The 21,177-nt window shown below is 42.6% G+C and overlaps 1 protein-coding gene across 1 annotated transcript; it reads right to left on the reverse strand.

Moving 5' to 3' along the window:
- Positions 1-546: 546 nt before the first annotated feature.
- On the reverse strand, positions 547-18,954 carry copg2 (COPI coat complex subunit gamma 2). The gene is made up of 24 exons (XM_080421040.1): positions 18,826-18,954; positions 17,326-17,378; positions 16,231-16,311; positions 15,931-16,002; positions 14,866-14,945; positions 14,228-14,303; positions 13,694-13,786; positions 13,154-13,240; positions 12,498-12,655; positions 11,672-11,805; positions 11,400-11,467; positions 10,918-11,106; positions 9,891-9,986; positions 9,160-9,403; positions 7,889-7,964; positions 7,582-7,685; positions 6,800-6,928; positions 6,614-6,682; positions 5,504-5,685; positions 3,823-3,952; positions 3,218-3,315; positions 2,304-2,442; positions 1,117-1,215; positions 547-812 (listed from the first exon to the last, which is right to left on the reverse strand). Exons 1-24 carry the CDS (start codon positions 18,860-18,862, stop codon positions 682-684), a joined length of 2,625 nt encoding a protein of 874 aa, XP_080277166.1. The 5' UTR covers positions 18,863-18,954; the 3' UTR covers positions 547-681.
- Positions 18,955-21,177: the final 2,223 nt, after the last annotated feature.

Consider the following 21,177-nt stretch of genomic DNA (forward strand, 5'->3'; position numbering starts at 1 on the left):
ACGAACTGGATGACCTGAAGTCATTCAATCTTACAAGTGTCTGATGTTTAAACAGAAAAACAATGAAAATGTTTTGAACATTCTTTTCAATATATTTCTTAAAGGTGTAAAAAGATAAATCACAACGGCATATTATTTTAAGATTCATGTTAACAGAACATAACATAAGACAGATAGATGGTTAGAACAAACAGGACGTGGGGGGGGGACGGGGTTGATGACCTCCCAGCCCACGGTAGGGATGGCACGATAATAGCTATTATCGAGATTAAAAAAACGCTCACAATAATCTTATCGCAGAGATTTTAATCTATCGTGGAATTGTCCTCCGTCATACGCCGGGATGAATTAGCTTTTATTGAGCTCATTTGGTACGCTCTTATTTCACTCTACACACAAATCGATTCGCCAAAAATAGCCGATCTACAAGCTCACAACGCGAACGCGCTGTGAGCTTGTAGATCGGCTATTTTTGGGGAACGTTCCCCCCCAGAATAGGGATGCTGGGGGTTCAAGTGGTTGACAAAAGTGGCAATTTGAGTTTTAAGTATATTTTAATTATCGTGATAATATCGTTGATGGCAATTATTTTTGCCACAATAATCGTGACGTGTAAATATCCATATCGTCCCATGATCCCTAGACCCCCCTCAGCCCACAGGAGAATGACCTCTCGACCTCTCAGCCCACGGAGGCCAGGATGACCTCCACGGCCGTCTCGTCCCCGCTCCGCACCGTCACCTGCATGGTGACGCCGTCGGCCAGCGCCAGACGGGCTCGAACCAGGACGTCGTGGCCTCCCCGGAACACACCTGGAGATGATAGGTAGAGGATGTCACACAAACTGCTAAGGAAAAAGTTACAGTACATTGTATACATATTTATATAAATAATAAGCCTGGAACCAAGCCATCCAGGCCCTCTGGTGAATCATGACCATAAAAACATTTGATTCTGTGTCAAACGATATTTGAAAACCGAAATCAAATGTTTTATGGATTGAGGGCTGGTAGATCGCAACATGCTTTCATAGAAGACATGCTGGCTTCTATGGAATCCAAATGACTGAAATCATGTCGTGGTCGACTGAGAACTTTAATCCATGCAAACACCTACCAGCCAGAAACAGGACATGAGAGTTCTTGTTCTCTGGAACTTTGTCTGATCTCTCACACGGCTGCATGCCCAGGAAGCTGACGATGTTCCCCACGGCCTCTGTAGATGAACACAACAACAACAACAGCCACAGTCAGCACCACGTGTAGATGAACACAACAACAGCCACAGTCAGCACCACAGTAACAACCACAACTACAATGTAGGCATTTAGCAGACACTCTTAATCCAGAGCGATTTACAGTAAGCGAGGTAAACACGAGTTGATACATCAAATGCATAGAAATGGTAATCTAGGATCATAGGTTAACCAAGAATCTATCATCGGTCTAAACAGTATATAAAAAATGTGTAATCTGTACATTAAAACTATACACACTATAGGATGCCAGGTCAACAAATGAACCTGGCATCCGTCTACATGACATGCTATCCAAATTACATTCAAGCCTTTGCATAAGCCTGCAAGGTTGTCAAGGCTAGGACAAGTGCTACGGTTTAAAGGGATAGTTCACCCAAAACATTTTTTTTCTTTCTATCGATTAGTCACCCCATGGAGACTTGAATTCATGGATATTTGTTTAGTTTTTGTCCTAAGCCAATAATGTGATGACCAGCGGACCGGTAGGCAGCGGTTCCGGTAGGAGACACAAAAGGAGACTCTTTGTCTCTCCTACCGGAAACTGTAATAATAACTACATTGGATCCATTGGTCCTACACAGGTACTTTTTTACCATTTCCTCAATAGAAACAGTTTTGGACATACAAGGTTTCCACCCGACAGCAATGATATAAATTATGTTCAGGGCCTGTTTGTTAAAAAAAGAACCAAAAAACAAACAATCAAACACTTAAGGCCTATATCGTTACTGTCAGGGCAGAAATCTCATCTCCATATTCTAACTTTTTCTGTTGTTTTGAAAATTAAAGCCCTACTTGATCATACTACACTGTCTACACTACAGAAAGCATCAAAAGTAGGAGATCTACAAGCTCGAAGCGCGGCTGTCGATCCACTACTTTGACTATTTTTGAATTTGAATCCTGAAAAGTAACGATGTACTTCTTCATACGACAAATAGCGAAGAAATACCAGAACGACAAGATTTTCCTTGTTATTTCTGTTGGGTTGAAACGTTCAGATCAGACCGATATGAATCCAGAGTGAATCTTTTTGTTCATTTACCGTCCAGTGTCCGTACGGACGCCAGAGCGAAGGTCTCCTCCTTCTCATACTCCTCTCCCACCTCGTCCCAGGCCGCTCCAAAGTTAGGCTTCAGCACCTTCTGGATGTGGTCCGCTACCGTCACCTCCAAGTCCTCCAGCTAGGAGGAGAGAGGAGAGGAGAGGAGGGGGGAGTTAGATGAGAAGAGAGGAGAGGAGAAGAGAGGAGAGTTGGAGGAGAGGAGAGTTGGAGGAGAGGAGAGGGGAGTTGGAGGAGAGGAGAGGAGCAGAGTTGGAGGAGAGTTGGAGTTGGAGGTGAGGAGAGGAGAGGAGCAGAGTTGGAGAGGAGAGTTAGAGGAGAGGAGAGGAGAGTTGAAGGAGAGGGGAGTTGGAGGTGAGGAGAGGAGCAGAGTTGGAGGAGAGTTGGAGAGGAGAGTTGGAGGAGAGGAGAGGAGAGTTGGAGGAGAGGAGAGTTGAAGGAGAAGAGAGGAGAGGAGAGTTGGAGGAGAGGAGAGGAGAGTTGGAGGAGAGGAGAGGAGAGTTGGAGGAGAGGAGAGTTGAAGGAGAAGAGAGGAGAGGAGAGTTGGAGGAGAGGAGAGGAGAGTTGGAGGAGAGGAGAGTTGAAGGAGAGGAGAGGAGAGGAGAGTTGGAGGAGAGGAGAGGAGAGTTGAGGAGAGGGGAGTTGGAGGAGAGGAGAGGAGAAGAGTTGGAGGAGAGTTGGAGGAGAGGAGAGGAGAGTTGGAGGAGAGGAGAGGAGAGTTGGAGGAGAGGAGAGGGGAGTTGGAGGAGAGGAGAGGAGCAGAGTTGGAGGAGAGGAGAGGAGAGTTGGAGGAGAAATGGGAGGAATGAACAAACAGAAATAAAATGAATATTGGTCAAAGCAGAATGCCCACAGGTGTAACTAGGCAGGTCAAAGTTCAGACTCCAGCCACGTACCACGTATTCGTCGTCATAACCGTCGTCGTCTGGCTCTCCGGTGTTGGGATCACAGTCTCTCACCAGGTATTTCAGCGTACAGCTGAACGTACACGACACTGTAACACAATGTGGGAAAACAAGAGAAGTTGATGAAGTTTATCAGAGAAAAAGAGCAAGCGCTAGGCCTGTCACAATTATTACAGAAGCAATTATTTTTGCATAATCATCATAATATGTTTTCAAATATGAAAAAAAGCAGAAATAGCAGATCTACAAGCTTACAATGTGACCCGTTGTAAGTTTGTAGATCAGCTATTTCAGCAATTTTTACATGTATAAAATTATTAAATTTTAATGTAAATTATTAAAAAAAAATGTACGTTCAATTTATTTGTCATAACTGCCCTGTGCAATTTTTTATTACGAAGCCTAAAAGGCAAAGAGAATTGTTTTATTCATATGTTCCAATGTTCAATGCCATTTAAATAGTTTATCAATCAATTATTTGCGTGACAATGAATCGTCAACTTAAATGTGTAATCGTGACAGCCCTAGCAAGCGCATGGCTGAAATCAGTGGTGGCGAGTGGCGACTGAGAACAGTGTAATCCCTGAGAAACATACCAGCGGTGGGGTCGTCTTCAGGCAGTCGGACCAGGTTGTAGCAGGACCCGGGTTGACTGTAGGGGAGGTTGGCGGCGGGGATGACCTGGAGCACCTCGTAAGACTCCGAGGGCTCCATTTGCACCAACACCTGACGGGCATACACACACACACACACACACACACACACACACACACACACTAGAGATGCGCGGATGGCTTTTTTTGTCACCCAAATCCGCGTTAACAAGTTCATTATCCATCCGCCATCCACCCGCGGTACTTATATCATCCTATTTATAGATCCGCACCAACCGCACCAAATAATTGTTATTTTCCTGACGTTAGTTTTCTTATAAACAGTGTTACTCACCACTGTCGCGATGCAGTGACTGTATACAATCCACAACCATGGTAACAACAAGCGCACGTCTTCATTAAGTTACTTTCGCTTTCAACCACTTTGTTGCCATGTCGGCTTTTTATAAGCTTTTTATAAGCGACTTTTAAAATAATAAACTTTATTTATATAGCACCTTTCATGACATAAATGCAGCTCAAAGTGCTTTACAGAAAAAGAAAGAAAAAGTGAAAACAAAACACAGAGCAAAAACAATGCTCTGCGTTGCGACTTTTGGGCTTGTTTGGCACTTGTTTTGGGCTTGTTTTCATAGACCTGGCTACTTATTTCTCTCGCAACCTGGCAACACTGGCTGCTTGCAAAGCAACATGTCGTGAGCGGCTATTTTTTGCCTGGTGTAAAATGACGTAATATTAAAATACTACAAACGCACACACGGTGAAATTTAGTGCTTTTTAAAAGCTATTATAGGCCTATAGATTGATATCATTAATTTAATTCCCGCATTATTTCACCCGCGGTTTATCCAATATGAATTAATAATTATATTTGATTGACCCAAATCCACCCAAACTGCGGTTAACTGCGGCAACCGCGGCTAAAACCGCGATCCGCGCATCTCTAACACACACTAACAGATTAGACTCAACTCATTTTTGATTAAGACCGGGAACGCATCCGTGTCATTTTTTGATTTATTTGGGCTATTGAAAAATAGCAGATCTACAAGCTCATAGCGCGGCACCGAGTGCCGCGCTCCAAGCTTGCAGATCTGCTATTTTGTTTGAGAAATGTTAATACATATATACATTTTTAACTCAAATATTTGTTTCTGGGGGTCCCTGGAACAACATATTTTGAGATGAGGTCCACGGCCAACTACATAAAGTTTGAGAACCACTGATATAGCAACATACGTTTTTTCAACAAACTGTTAGGATTTAGAAGACATTTTGTAGAATCGGCCTCAGGTCTTAACTCTTTTAGTGCCACAATACGTCAAATACGTCATGAGGCCTGACGCTCCGTGTGCCACACTACGTCAAATACGTCATTTTTTTTTTTTTGGAAAAACATGTTCAGAACCCAAGATATGATGATTTGAAGATTTGCTGCTCCATTCACTTCTGGTTTAACTTTTTACTGAAAAAGGCTGTATCTCCGCTCCTAAGCACTTTTATTTTACAATTAATTTTGGTTGTGGCACTCAGAACCAAAATTCCATAAATAAGCATGGCACTGAAAGAGTTAATGGGTTAAATGTGCTCTAAGCAGCTCAATAAATAAAGCTTGATTTGATTTGGCAGACAGACGGACGGACGGACGGACGGACGGACGGACCTTCTGTAGTAGCTGGTCGTTGAGCGTGTTGGTGCAGTCGAACTGGAACACCATGTGGGTGGAGAAGGTGTGTTTGATGCAGCGCACCACGTACTCCGTCTCAGCCTCCGTCAGCTGGACGGGCTCAGAGGATTTGAAGAGAGGACCCAGAGCCTGGAACTCTGGGATGGCTGACAGTTGTTCTGCAAAACACAGCGGTTAGGGCTGTCACGATTAGGACATTTTACATGACGATTGTCAACAATTTAATTGTGTTTTTGTCGTTAAAAATAAATAAATCCGTTTGGTCTTTTAGGCTTTGAAGTTGCACAGGACAGATATGATGAATAACTTGTATATGATAAATATACAAGGACATGAACTTTATACTTAAAAAGAAAACATTAATAGTGTAAATCTATAAGCTACATAACACGCGAGGCGTTGTGAGCTTGTAGATCGGCTAAGTTTGACTCTTTTTTTTTTCTACATTTAGAGTAGCCAATTATTTTTTACCCCCTTTTCTCACCAATTTAGTTGTTATGCCAATTGATTCCTCCCCACACACATTTCTGTGTCGTCACTGCCGTCGGATCCTACTGACTCACCTGCCATTGAGGAGCCCCCACCAGGAGGACGTAGGGCCTTCGTCCTACTCCTCCCGCCCAACACTCCCCGCTGACAGGTGCCGACCCAGCCCGTAGGAGTACGTGCAATGACCAATATCACCCTCCCCGGCCGGCTTACCTCCCCCGAACAAGGGGCCAATTGTGTTTGTGTAGACGCTCCACAAAGCCGGATGAACCACGGTGGATTCGAACCCACAACCTCCGTGGTGGTAGGCAGTGACTTTACCACTGTGCCACCCGAGCACCTAATTTGCCTCTTACTTATCGTAATATTTGACGATACTGTATGTTGGTTTGTTTACTGTTGAGTGAGAAAACAATGTCACACATTAAGCTAATCATCTGGGGACCCCCAGTTTGGGAACCAGTGATCTAAACAACTGAGTAGACAATAAGCCAATTCATCTGTCCTCTCAGTTGTCTGTAGTACAGTATGTGCAGTGTCGCTTGCCGACATGTGCCAAAAGTTGCACGGAAAATAAATAAATGAGACTTCACTCACCCTGGTAAATGTCCTGGCGTGATGGAGCCATTTTCTCTGGAAGCTTGCTGGTGGCAACAGGAGCAATCTCTGCAAACCATCATTACAAACAATCTGTCACATACCTTAACTGTTCAAATTAATCCAACGTAAAAAAAATCAGCTGAAATCAACAATGCTGCATATTAAGAAAAAAGAGATTTGTACCCGTCTCCTGTTTGCTGCTAGAGGTGATCGTGGCTAGAGGCACCGTCTTCATGTCAAAAGGTTTTTCCGAGGGCTCCAAGGTGTACTGGTGGAGAGACTTCTCAAGACCAGGAATAGACACCGACAGACCTTTGAACAACACACACCCCCCCACACACACACACACACACACACACACACACACACACACACACACACGTCACTATCCAGCAAAAAAGAAAATAAAGACCAACAACTTTTGTTTGTAATCTCTTTTTGGACCCCCAACTGCAGATCAAGAGCGAGATTGCGGACCGGGCCTCTCCATGGAGCATTACAGGATTGCTACTGTTACATTATGTAATATTACACTACATTCTTATACTATACCACTATATACTCTAGCATTATTGTTATACTATATTATATTATTAAATACTATCTTACACTGTTATATTTATCATTATTGCTACTACTTGTTTTGCTTGCATCTCTCCTTCTCTCTCTTTCTTTCCCGCCCGACACGTCGAGGCAGATGGCCTCCCACCCTAGACCCTGGGTCTGCCTGACGTTTCTGTGGACAATGTGGCGTCTCTGCTCTACATGTAAAATGTCTTGAGAAAGCTTGTGATTTGACACTTGAATAAAATGTAATTGAACAATGTCATTGAAATGCTTCTACGGAGCAGGATGGCGAAATAGCCGATGCACAAACTCAAACCGCGTCGAGGAAGCAGCGCAGTTTGAGTTTGTGTACGTCTGCTGTTTTGGCCGTGCGACGAGCATAAATGAGGCGTTAATACCGTTGAAGATGTAGGCGGCGTTGAGGGCCTTCTGCTTCTGCTGCAGCACGTTCATGTAGAAGGTGGCTCTGTCACGCACTTCATCATCACTATCCATCATACACCTACCAACACACACACACACAGGTTGTACTTATGTTCCTATTGAGTATCACATTGTAAAGTACCTCTGTTCCTATTGAGTATCACAATGTTAAGTACCTCTGTTCCTACTGAGTATCACAATGTTAAGTACCTCTATTCCTATCGAGTATCACAATGTAAAGTACCCCTGTTCCTATTGAGTATCACAATCACAATCAAGTACCTCTGCATGAGAACCAGAACGCTGGGCAGCAGGTCGTCATTCTGGGCTCCAAACTTAGCCAAGGCGCTGACCGCAGCTGGACATGGAGACAATTTACAATTACAATTTACAATGTAGGCATTTAGCAGATGCTCTTAATCCAGAGCGACTTACAGTGAACAAGGTAAACACGAAGTAATACATCAAATGCAAATGTATATGCAACTATCCTCTGTGTACACTTACCGTACATGTACAATAATTCATGTTTATATACAGGTATCTACATACATTGCTATTCAAGATTTAATTGATTAGAAAAATACATTTTGATAACATATATAAAAAAATTAAATACAGAAAATAGCAGATCTACAAGCTCTAGACCAGTGTTTCCCAAACTGGGGGTCAATTGTTTTGGGGGGGTCCCTAGATGATCAGCTTAATGTGCAACATTGTTTACTCACTCAACAGTAAACAAACCAACATACAGTATAAGTGTATACAGGGTATCTGCACATTTATAAAGTTGCAATTTAATTACCTTTCAGACCTTTTTAATACCAAATAGGCAGAATTGTCACATATTACGTAAATATTGTGAAAATAGCCGATCTACAAGCTCACAGCGCCTCACACTGCGAGGTGTTGCGAGCTTGTAGTCAAACTAAATGTAATGCCTACAATTCCAAGTGCTTGTCAGGGTGGGGGGTCCCCAGTTCAAATATGATTATTTTGGGGGGCCTGAAAGGTTTGGGAACCCTTGCTCTAGACCATTGGTTCTCAAAGGGGTCCTTGAGGGAGTTCCAGGGGGTCCCCAGCTAAATGATGGATAGTTAGGAACCAAATGGACCCTATTGGGTCTGTAACTCTGAGAGTGTAACAAATGGAACCAAATGGACCCGTTCCATTTGTACACTCTCAGAGTTAATTTAACATTGATTTTACAATACAAAATGTCTCTGGGTCCCAGAGATAGAAATGTCATTAAATGGGGGTCCGTAGCCTAATGCATGTCAAACTGGGGGGTCCTTGAAATTAAAATGGTTGAGAATCACTGCTGGAGGCGTAAAAATCTTCTCTCATGGGGGTCCCTGGCATATCTCTTCAAATCGGGGTCCGTGGGCTAATAAGTGTCAATTTGGGGGTCCTTGACATGAAAAAGTTTGAGAACCACTGCTGTAGACAGGATGGCATTTTGTTATCACACACACACACACACACACACACACACACACACACACACACACACACACACACACCCCCCCACACACACACCCCCGTCTCCTCACCGGCGCGGACGGCCTCGCTCTCCAGCACCACCCTGTTGAAGATGAAGCGGATGTACTTGGAGGGGGAGGGGGTGCGGGGCCCCTCCTTGCCCAGCAGGTGGAGGATCTTGGTGGCCAGCACCGTGTGCTCGCAGTCCTCGATGAACTCGCACAGGTGCGCCAGGCCCGTCTCCTTGCTCTCCGGGTTCTCCTCGATGATGCTGATGATGCAGTCCACGATGGCCCGCTTGTACTCAAAGCCACCCTGCAGGGAGAGGGGGATGTCACAAGGATAAACCACTGGGTCTCAACGAGGACCACCAAGGGCTCCTTGAGGGGGTTACAGGTATCAATCAGCTAAATGATTAATAGTTTGGGACCAATAAACACTGAGGCTTTTACAGTGTACAGGGGGTCTCACAGATGATTTTCTTTTCTTTTTTTAAATTGTATTAAATTGGGGGGGGTCCGTGGTCTAATGCATCTCAAACTGGGGGTCCTTGAAATTCAAAAGGTTGAGAATCACTGAACTTAACTATACTGGAACACCAATCTACATTGTAAAATCATTTCAAAACAACTCCCACATCCGTTTCCATAATATAGTCATAAAATGTCATCACGTAATGCGGGGAGAACTAGGGCTGCAACTATTGGTTAGTTACTTTGCGATTATTATTATCATCATCGGGAACAATCAATTATCAGGTGAGAACTTTAATCCAGGAGAAAAGCTTAAAAGATGGACTCACGTCGTCTCTGAGCATGTTGGACAGGAAGTTCATCATGACACTGTGCTTCCTGGGATACTTCTGGCACAGAGCACTGATGGCCTGGACCACCACCACCTGGAACACACACACACACACACACACACACACACACTTACTTTAGCCCATTGGTTCTCAAAGTGGGGTCCGGGGACCCCCAGGGGTCCTTGGGGGGTTCCAGGGGGTCCCCAGCAAAATTTATAAATCTAGCATCACAGTCATTTTAACCACTTTAAACTTTTATACTTAAAACCTTAAAATAGCAGATCTACAAGCTCATATCGCGGCACTCTGTGCTGTGCTACGAGCTTGTATATCTGCTATTTTTGAATAGCCAAAGAAATCTTAAAATGACACAGATGCAATCACGATTTTTTTTTAAATCGTGAAAATGTGTGCAAACCTTTGAATATACATTTTTTAAAGCGGACATTTGTAACTCAAATCTTTGCTTCCCGGGGGTCCAGGGAACAAAATATTTTGAGATGGGGGTCCGTGGACGAATACATATAATTTTGGGGGTCCTTGACATGAAAAAGTTTGAGAACCACTGCTTTAGCCATTTAGCAGACGCTCTAATCCAGAGTGATTTACAATAGGCAAGGTAAACACATCAAATGCAGAGCGACAGTGTAGTGTCTCAGTAAACTAGGTCACAGGTAAACCAAGAACTTAACTCATTCAGTGCCAATGACATGTAACACGTAAATTTTTTCACAGAGCCCACAGTGCCAATGACGTGTAACACGTCAAAACAAGTGTATTCAGTGTTTACGCTAGATGGTGCTCTTCTCTAACATATGAGCCACCATTTCACTCTCAGGCACACAGAGAAACAGAAGATCACGTGATCGCAAAATCTCACGTCACCATTCACTTCCTTTGTTATTCAATTTGGGGAAATGTCTGCTCCCTTGTTTTCCTCTGCATTTTTGGCGAGGCATGCCATGTTCAACGGCCAATAACTAGAGAACGGACAGTCGAAATGAAAGTTTAGAGACATTCAGACCTTGAACTCGTCGGAGATCTCGGAGACGAAGGAGGAGATCTGCTTCATGAGACGGTCCACGCTGCTCTCGCTGCCGGTCTTCAGCAGTGTGGTGATGGCCAGCGTGGCGATGCTGCGGTTCGAGTCCGTGATCAGGTTCTCCAGGTCCAGGTTGCACGCCGTCACGGCGGACGGGTGCTTCATGGCCACCTGTAATTTATAGAGCAGTAACACATTGGAATGGGCTCCCGCCACATATAATAAGGATAGGCAATGAATCAAGCTTCAAAAGGAAATGAAACAGTGATTAGTGAAGAAGTTACGTTTGGTTTGTAATTGGATATGCATTTCTTCTTTTTTTTTTTACAAACATCAACTTCAGCGATGCTTGCGGAACTGCATCACTGTTGTGCCAATAATCACCATAACGCAGACCCTCTCGTGTAATATTGCTTAATGATACCATAGGCTGTGCAGCGGACACAGGGAGGGTCTGAACGCACCTTGTTGAGGGTCCTCACTGCAGCGTATCTTAGGGCAGCTTTAGGAGAGCTGCAGAACAGCTGCAGAACTGCACACAAACACATTCACAGAAACATCTGAATTAGTCAGGTGCAGGAGAAGTAAGAAATCCAGACAGGCTTAAACAAAGACCACCCAGGTTAATGTAAAAAAAAAAAAAAAAAAAAAATCCTATCACACAAACACTTGTAATAATTCCGAGGACCCAGACGCTTTGTTGAAGACCCCTGGTGTAAAGTGTGGTTTTATTTACCTGAGACGGCCGGGGCCAGCTCCCTGGCTGTACAGTTGGGCATGTGGACGATGGCAGAGGCTGCTTCATACACGACCATCTCATTCTTGTTCCTCAAACAGCTCTCGATGAAGTCAAACAGAGGGCTGTCATGTCTGTAAAACATACCCACACAAAGTCATATCGTTATTGTCGGGGTAGAAACCTCTTATCTCCAATATGTTTTACTTTAAAATGAACGCCCTACACGACGATCATACTACAGTGTCTCACAAGACCGTTTTAATACCTGAAAAAAAAAGGGAGATTTTTTTTCTTTTTAAACTAGTCCATACCCGTGGGGGGATATGCGCACATGATCTGGCAACCCGGGAGCCATTCATCCCATAGCTCGTGGGGCCATCCCACAGCTGGGCAGCCGTAACCATGGCGACATTCTTTTACATAAGACGCTAATAAACAGCTGACGTTTGGTTCCGTGCACATGGGAATGGTGAATGGCTGTGTGAAAATTCAGATCAATTCCTCCAGCCACAGAGGAGAACCGGGCAGAACAGATTTTGGGCTCACCACTACAGAGGTTTGTAGAATAATAGGAGGATTACTGCATCACAAATAATCAACAAACTATACTATGAAATCAACGAGCTTGTAGATCTGCTATTTTCACAATATTTAAATGTGGAAGTGAGTCAAACAAAATGTAAGGCCTCAACTCTTACAATTCCAAGTGCTTGTCAGGGTGGGAGGTCCCCAGTTCAAATACGATTATTTGGGTGGTCCCCAGTTAAAATATGATTATTTGGGGGGTCCGATAAAGCGATAAAGTGCAGGATTGATTACATACCCGCCCTCTGTCTCGTCCAGCAGTTTGCTGGCGATGCGGATCAACATGCAGTAGGCGAACGGAGACTTGAGGCCCGACTTGGTGAACTTGTTGAGCATCTTGGACACAGCCAGGCGGTCGTTCTTCCTCAGGTGGTACAGCAGGCCCAAGGCGTGGTACTGCATGAAGAAGACACCGTTTAAAAAGCGAAGTTTTATTTTTGCATAGCAAGAAAACAACTCATATGGGACTTCACGAATGTGCTGTTACGGAATACGGAATGATATCAGCTAAGTCTTTAGATTCCTGGTTCAACCCCATGCTCTTGCTGGCATCGTGTCCAAAGTGTCCATGAGCCAGACACAGACGATGACTAAACAGCTCTTTGGAAAAAAAGGGACTGAGGGGCTTAAGTTGCAAGCGATATCCATCCCTCACAAATCTGTGCTGGATTCTCGGCTGCAAGCCTTGTGTCTACCTACACCTCTCAGCCATTATAAAATATTCAGTAAACTATGACCTCTAGTAGCTTATTGCTTTAATAGAAACGCAGAACATTTATTAATAACGGACAAAACACCTTGATGGAGGGTTGCTTCACTACAATAGGATCAAGCTGACCTGGGGAGGGAGGGGAGGGAGGGGAGGGGGAGTGTGTGTGTGTGTGTCGTACCAACCTGCACCATGACGTTATCACTAGAAGCAGCCTCCTGGGCCTCGTTGACCCAGCGTTTCACCACATCATAACTCATCTTCACCATATGCTGCACGCACACAGAAGAAAAAGGACTTCAATACCCACAATGCAGTTCACGTCATCCAATAATTTCAAGTTTAAAACGAGGAAGACGGTCATCTCCCATTGATTGATTGATTGAATATTGTATTAGACAGAAATGTAAAAACAGCACGAGTACAGTCAAACACTTTGTCTAAAAGGATAACACCAAAAAAGTCCTTGCGGTTTTGTTTCCATTATATCGTCTCTGTCGTGGTGGAAACCTCATATGTACAAAAACTTTGTAGGATTCAAATTCAAAAGTATCAAAAGTATCAGATCTACAAGCTCGAAGCGCGCCGCAAGCTGCTACTTTTGATGCTTTCGTGTGACGCTGTAGTATGATCAAGTAGGGCGTTAATTTTACGGAAAGAAACCCAGAAAAAGTTAGAATATGGAGATAAGAGGTTTCTGCCCCCCAACAGCAACGTATTCTTACCAGTGACGACACCAGGGCTGAACTGGACACACTGGGAACCTTGTCAACGATGGCCTGCTTCATGTACCTCTCAATGGCCTGCAGCATGGTGGTCTGGAACAGAGGAAAGACATTCAATTATTAACACATTGAGTGCCATAAACGGTATACGTGGGGCCCACGTGGGGCGCTCTAACGAAACTTTGGGATCATCCAAGGAGTCTCTGAGAAGGAGAGGCCGGATGTGGATCCATGTCAAAAATCCTTCCGGTCGGCCGCTCCAATGTTAACTCCTTTACTAAAAGCTTAATATCTCCATTTTTTTTTTACGTGGTGGAAGTGAGCCGTTTTCGATTGGCGATCACTCTGCAATGGAGGATCGTGTTAGAAATATTATTGTTCCAGGCGTTAGCTATTGAAAATAGCAGATCTACAAGATGTAGATGGGCTATTTATATATATAGGGCTGAAGTGGTTAATGTATGTTTTGTAATGATAATCAAAATGTACAAAGTAACAACAAAACAACAATTGTAGTGAACAGACGGTACTTACATCAGTGATCCTGCAGAGGGCTCTGATGGCAGGTCCTCTGTACACGTCCTCCTTGCCTGTCATGTCCTTGGTCAGACTTTACAAAAACAACATATACTAGTTTTTAAATATGAACTCACTCATAATGCATTAAAAATGTCTACTTTAACCCATTAAGACCAGTAATGCATCTGTGTCATTTTAAGATTTCTTTGGCTATTCAAAAATAGCAGATATACATGCACCGAGTGCTGCGCGCTATGAGCTTGTAGATCTGCTATTTTCTTTGAATATATACAATATACTTTTTACATGACTTACAACAGTGGTTCTCAAACTTTTTCAAGTCAAGGACCCCCAAATTGACACATATTAGCCTGCAGACCCCCATTTGAAAAGACATGCTAGGGACCCCCATAAGAGAAGATCTTTACGGCTCTAGCAGCGATTCTCAACCATTTTAATTTAAATCCCGTTTGGGTCCATCTCTTTGAGTTACAGACCCATTATGGTCTATTTGGTTCCTAAGACTATCTATCATTTAGCTGGGGACCCCCTGGAACTTCCTCAAAGACCCCTGGGGGCCCGCGGACCCCACTTTGAGAACCACTGACTTACAACACCTTTAAACAGCGATCATCAAACATGTTGACACCAACCTGCTGGTCACAATGATCACATCCTCTGAGATGTTGGCCATCTCTTTGATGGTCAGGTAGCACATCCTCCTCAAGGTTTGCTGAAGAGACAAAAAGAAAACCTTGCATTTGTTCCGATTTTACAACAAGATGCACAACGTCACTACAGACATGTGACTGAAGGATGCAAGATAAAACATAATATAAATAAAATAAAAACATCATAACCACTTAAACCCTATATTTGTAGTTTCTCTATAGGGGTCTATTCTAGGCCCACTCTCGTCCCCTCTACACCAAATATATTCACCGAAAATAGCTGATGTAGCTCACAACATGTCGCGATGCGTTGCGAGCTTGTGGATCGGCTATTTTCGCAGAATGCTAGCCCCCAGAATAGGGAACACTTGGGTTCATGTGGTTAAACTTAAACTAGAAGCACATGATATCTCAACAACTCCTACAAGTTAGGATCTACAATGAATATGTGTCACATTTGAACACAGTGGACCTTTTTCCACCGGGGGGTTGAACCGGTTCCGTTCTTTTTTCCCCGCCTTATTTTGTGTTTCCACTGAAATTTGAGCCCTAAAAGTTGGTTCAGAACTGGAACCCAAAAAATACTTGGGTTTGTCTTGCCATGAACTGGGAAGCAAAGTGGGCGTGTCACTATTCTACAGGTTGGAAGAAGCAGATGCGATATAAACAACGGCAAAAGCAAGCCCAAAATCATCATTAAAAAAAAGAAAAGACAAGGGAAACTGTAGCTGCCTTTGACGATGAATTTCCCCTGTGAAATGGACATTCGACCTTGTCCGTTTTGGACACATTGCTGGTCAGGCCTGGAATCGAACCTGGGGCAAACTGGGGACTCCTCCTGCACCACAAGCAGACTCTCTAACAACTCAGGTATATGCCGCCCCCTAATTACAATGGTTCTGGCTTTAAACCGGTTAGAAACGCAAGCCGGTTCGGAGCCGCTTCCAGGGAAAGCACCGCGAGTTCCAAGAATCTAGAACGGAACCGGTTCTATAGAACCAAAGTTCTTTTGGTGGAAAAGGGGGCCAGTTGGATAAACAGACTTACATCATTGGACTGAAACAGCCTGGTCATCGCAAAGAAGGCCTCGGTAGCCTCCGTGGTTCCAAAGTGTTCCCCCTTCAAACACAAGATGATACCAAAAAAATTAATCAATGGTCAAGTAGGGCTGCAACTACCCATTATTTACATCATAATTTAATCAAAAGATGTGATTGTTTTGTATATCAGCAAATCGACATGGAACATATTTTCAAAATCAACAAAATGTACCGGTGTCATGCTAAAAAAAGAGACACTGCTTTCTGGTGAAGTGAAAACAGAGATCCACTGTGTGTGTGAGCGTACCTGGTTGAGGAGGTATATGATCTTGGTCAGGATGTGAAGACATCTTCTGGGGTTGATGGGGGTCTCGTTGAAGATGCGCGCCTGTAGACACCAGGAGAGAAAAGTTAATTCTAGAGATGTACCGATAACATTTTTTCCTTCCCCGATACCGATACTTTCGTATCGGTCGACACCGAGTACCAATCCGATATCAGTGTGTAATTGAAAAATAATCTACGACCACAGTGGCTCTCAAAGTGAGGTCCAGGGACCCTCAGGGTTCCTTGAGGGGGTTCCAAATGGACCCTTACAGGTCTGTAACTCTGAGTGTTCAAATGGAACCAAATGGACCCTCACGGGTCCAACGTAAATAGTATTAGCAACAGGTTCGTAAAATAATAATCTTAATATTATAAAACAGGTGGTAGTGCAACATCAACTGAAGCATACAAAATAATCATGTGATAAATGACATGGTATCAGAATGACTGACATACTCCCTGATACCAATAACAACATTTCAGGAAGAATATCAGCGGCTTTTCTGATACTGGTATTGATATCAGAACTACTCTAGCATTCTACAAACAAAACTATTAATTTTTTCATTCATCTTTTTGAGTGGAATTGACACTGTAAGACATTTGTTCTCAAAGAAGAGTCCGGGGACCCCCAGGGGTCCATGGGGAGGTTCCAGGGGGTCCCCAGCAAAAGTAGTTAATGTAGCATCACAGTATAATTGTAACCACTTTATCCATTTATACGTTGGCTATTCAAAAATTGCAGATGTACAAGCTCACAGCACGTCACTTCGTGCGAGCTTGTACATCTGCTATTTTGGAACATTTTTGAAAAATATTGAAAATGTTTTTTGTAAAATATATCTTCTCTTTTGGGGGGTCCCTGCTGGCACAAAACATTTTCAGATGAGGGTCGCGGCTAAATAGATAGATCAATTTGAGGGTCCTTGACATGAAAAGGTTTGAGAACCACTGCTGTAAGAAGTGGGAAAAGTAAAGTACATGTACTCATTAAATCTGAGTACTTTCTGTCACCACTGAGCCCTGAGTGCACCCGTACAACACCATGACATGCAGTGACATCGGTATACTTTACCTCCTGCAACACTGCGCTCTTCTCCAGGTGTTGGAAAGGGTTCGAGCCACTTCCTGGCTCAGAGGAAAAAAGAAAAAATACGCTTTAGGCTTAAATAACTCAAAACACTGAAACCATTCAATCCGTCATTTTAGATTTGAACTATAACCATTATTTTATACTTTGGCTATACAAAAAGAGCTTGTAGATCTGCTAATTTGTAAAAATCTTGCAAATCTTTGAATTTATATATTTTTTAAGTGAACATTTTCTAACTCAAATCTTTGCTTCTGGAGGTCCTTGGAACAAAGTATTTTATAAATGTTTGCTTTAAAAATATATATATTCAAAGATTTGCGCACATGTCGCACACGATTCCCGGGTTGAATGGGTTAACTCTGAATTATCTATAAACGGAGCTGCTTGCCATCATTATGAGACATAACCCAGATTAAATGCAAGAGGGTCATTATGACTACTACCTACAGTAACTTCCAAAATATGGTCATGCCCACTTGCCCTGAAAAGTAAATGATCCATTATAAAATGATGGGTCAAATTTGAATTACCGTTAATTTTAACATTTATTTCTACTTGCATGCTTGAAACATTTCCTTACTCGGCCTGTTCCAGTTGAAAACTATTAGTTTTAGTTAAAGTGACAAGAAAGAACAATCAAGTCATGACACACAGATGTAAATATTACACGAGGGGGGGGGAGAGAGAGAGAGAGACAGAAAGTGAGAGACACACGCACACAGACAGACGAGAGAGAGACACACACACACAGACAGACGAGAGAGAGAGAGACACACACACACACACACAAGACAGACGAGAGAGAGAGAGACACACACACACACACACACACACACACACACACACACACACACACACACACACACACACACACACACACACACACACACACACACACACACACAGAGCTCTGGCCAAGAGTTTATATACAGATATCTTGTGTTGTGTTTATAGCAAACTATTATGATGGTTTGCTTCCCCAGTCAAACACGCAGATCAGTGTCCACCCTTGAGTTAAAATTGTAACATACGTTTCACTTTTACTGAAAAGCATTTGAATACATTTTAGAAGAGGTTTGGTGTGTAGAGGGGGAAAATGCAGACCAAGTACAGAGTGAAAGGGCCGGTTTCACACGTTCATCTGTTTTATATCAAAACCAATGATCCCCTGCATCAACAAACGTCATGAAAGCAATGCTCTTGTTATCTAAAGTAAAACAACAGCTTGAGAAACTAACAGTTATAGTAACCACTAACCACCATGTCAACATTAGGCTTTATCAAACTAAAGCAGCTAAAACACACACAATTCTGACGCTTTAATGAATGAATACATGCTTAAATGAACATAATGATGAATGTCAACAACTGAACAGAGCACTAGCAAGCTAGCTGACGTTAGCTATGTAAGCTAACTCTGTTCTAAGCTCCAAACATCAACATATGATGATATAAACACTTGTTATTAATCTGATAACTCACCGGACTCCTCGTCCTTCTTGTCGAACTTTTTAATCATCGTTAAACGACGTGTAGAGACTAGAGAGATCTGATGTTGATGCAGCAGGACAGAAACCTCTGGTTACCTCCACGTAACACTTCCTGTTAAACTTCCACGTCGACGGAAATACGTCACGACTAGCCCCTGATACGTGACTGTCATATTATTATATGACCGTCATGGATGATCTTCAACATAATGTTTGCACTTTATATATTTATGGTCTGTAAATTTACATAAACGTTTAAATTTCAAATATAAAGTATCTACCTTATGGCCACGGATGTTACAATTACGTACGGGTCCTTAAAAGTACCCGTATCTTCCGTATTGTTCAGTAAAAAGCATTTTAATCCGATTGGTAGGTATTTTCTCACGAGTTGTAATGTATCAGTCTGCAATACACCTCCCAACCGATAGGGTCACGTAGTTGAAAGCACGTGAGGAAATACGAAAGAAATGGCCACCAATCGGATTAAAATGCTTTTTATTTAACAATACGGAAGATATAGGTACTTCAGAGGGCCCAAACATAACGTAACATTTGTGGTCATAGGGTAAGCACTTTATATCTGAAATTTGAACGTTTATGTAGATGTACGGGCCAAAAAGGAAGAATGTTCAAACACTATGTCTATGTTGAAGTTCATCCATGACGGTCGTGACAGGCGAACGTCTTTTGAAGCAGCTTTCCTCAGCACCAGCGTTGCCATGTCTTTTCATTACAAGAAACTTTGGGCTTGTTTTCTTCTGTAAAGTGGCTTGTAAATATTGGCAGTTTTTGTGGGTTGCTTTTATTTGGGCTTGTTTCTAAAATGTAGTTGTTTATTTGGTCTTGTTTCTAAAGTGCAGTTGTTTATTTGGCCTTGTTTCTAAAGTGTTTGTTTATTTAGTTTTTATAGTATAGTTTGTTGCTTAGGCCTACTTTTTAATGCAGTAATGGTGCTTTTCTTTTCTTTCTTTTTTCTTAAAGGTCATGAATCTCACTTCACTGTCACCCCCCGCCCCCGCCCCCTAAATGAAACACACCCACACAATTAATGTGATTACTTTCAGCTGTGTTTTAGCATAAAAAGGCTCAGGAAGCTTTTCCTCATTCACAGGCCGGCCTACATGTCAACACCCTGACCCTGAAAACACTGTTCTGTTGACATTGGAGGCAAAGATTTCTTTAAAACGTGCACCAGAATTGGTAAGAAAAGCTTGTTGGATTATTCAAATGTCCTATTCTTTACATGAAATTATTATTTTCAAACCAGTGTGCCGCAGTGGTGTAAAGTAACCAAGTACATTTACTCAAGTACAGTCAGTACTTGAGTAAAATTGAGGTTATGTTTTACTTTAGTGAAGTATTTCCAATTTTCAATACTTTTACTTCTACTCCACTACATCTCGGAGGCAAATATTGTACTTTTACCCAACAACAATTATTTGAAAGCTTTAGTTACTAGTTACTTTTTAGATTTGTATTACTAAACGTACATTAACCATTTAGGCTCTATATATATTTTATTTATATTTTTGGCTATTTGAAAATAGCCGATCTACAAGCTCACAACGCGTCGCAATGCAAGCTTGTAGATCTGCTATTTTCAAAAGATCTTAATACATTTTGAAAACTTGAAATGGAACATTCTGCATAATGAGTATTTTTACTTTTGGTACTTAAAGTATATTTTGATGCCAAAACTTTTCTTCTTTGACTAAAGTAAGTTCTGAATACCAATATTTTACTTGTAACAGAGTATTTCTACATTGTCGTATTGATTCTTTTAAAATGTGAGTACTTCTTCCACCACTGGTGTGCTGTATGGGAAGCACATCATATTTGGTTAACTACTTGAAATGTGTTGTGAGCTCCCAAGGGCTCTGTACTAGGCCCCCTCCTGTTTTCGCTCTATACTAAATATCTTTGTGGACAATAGCCGACCTACAAGCTCACACTGTATCACAACGCTACATGTTGTGAGCTTGTAGATTGGCTTTTTTTGTTAGCCCCCAGAACAGGGACACTATAAATTGTTCAAATGGTCATGTGGTTAAAATGCATCTACAACTAGACAATAGATTTTAAGGTTCATATCATAAATGCTGTGATTTCTCTCTATTCAGATATGGCGAGTGCCGCCTGCTTTCATCACTTAGACGAGCAGTTTCTCTGTGCCATATGTCAAGACGTGTTTACGGACCCTGTCACGACATGGTGCGGTCACAACTTCTGCAAGGCTTGTCTCCAATACATGGACAGTGAGGATGATAACCGGTGTCCCACGTGTAAGAAGACGTTTCCCACGAGACCCGGAATGCAGATCAACACGATGCTGTCAGAGTTG

Source organism: Gymnoscopelus braueri, assembly GCF_963280865.1.
Source record: "Gymnoscopelus braueri genome assembly, chromosome: 23".
In the NCBI taxonomy this organism is placed as follows: Eukaryota; Metazoa; Chordata; class Actinopteri; order Myctophiformes; family Myctophidae; genus Gymnoscopelus; species Gymnoscopelus braueri.

What these genes read in the sequence shown, in the direction of transcription:
- copg2 (XM_080421040.1), bottom strand. Translation starts at nt 18,862, where the DNA reads ATGATTAAAAAGTTCGACAAGAAGGACGAGGAGTCCG. An exon ending in TCATATACCTCCTCAACCAG is followed by an intron (nt 16,003 to 16,230) that starts GTACGCTCACAC and finishes TTGTGTTTGAAG; the next exon opens with GGGGAACACTTTGGAACCAC. An exon ending in GTTCTGGTTCTCATGCAGAG is followed by an intron (nt 7,686 to 7,888) that starts GTACTTGATTGT and finishes GTGTGTTGGTAG; the next exon opens with GTGTATGATGGATAGTGATG.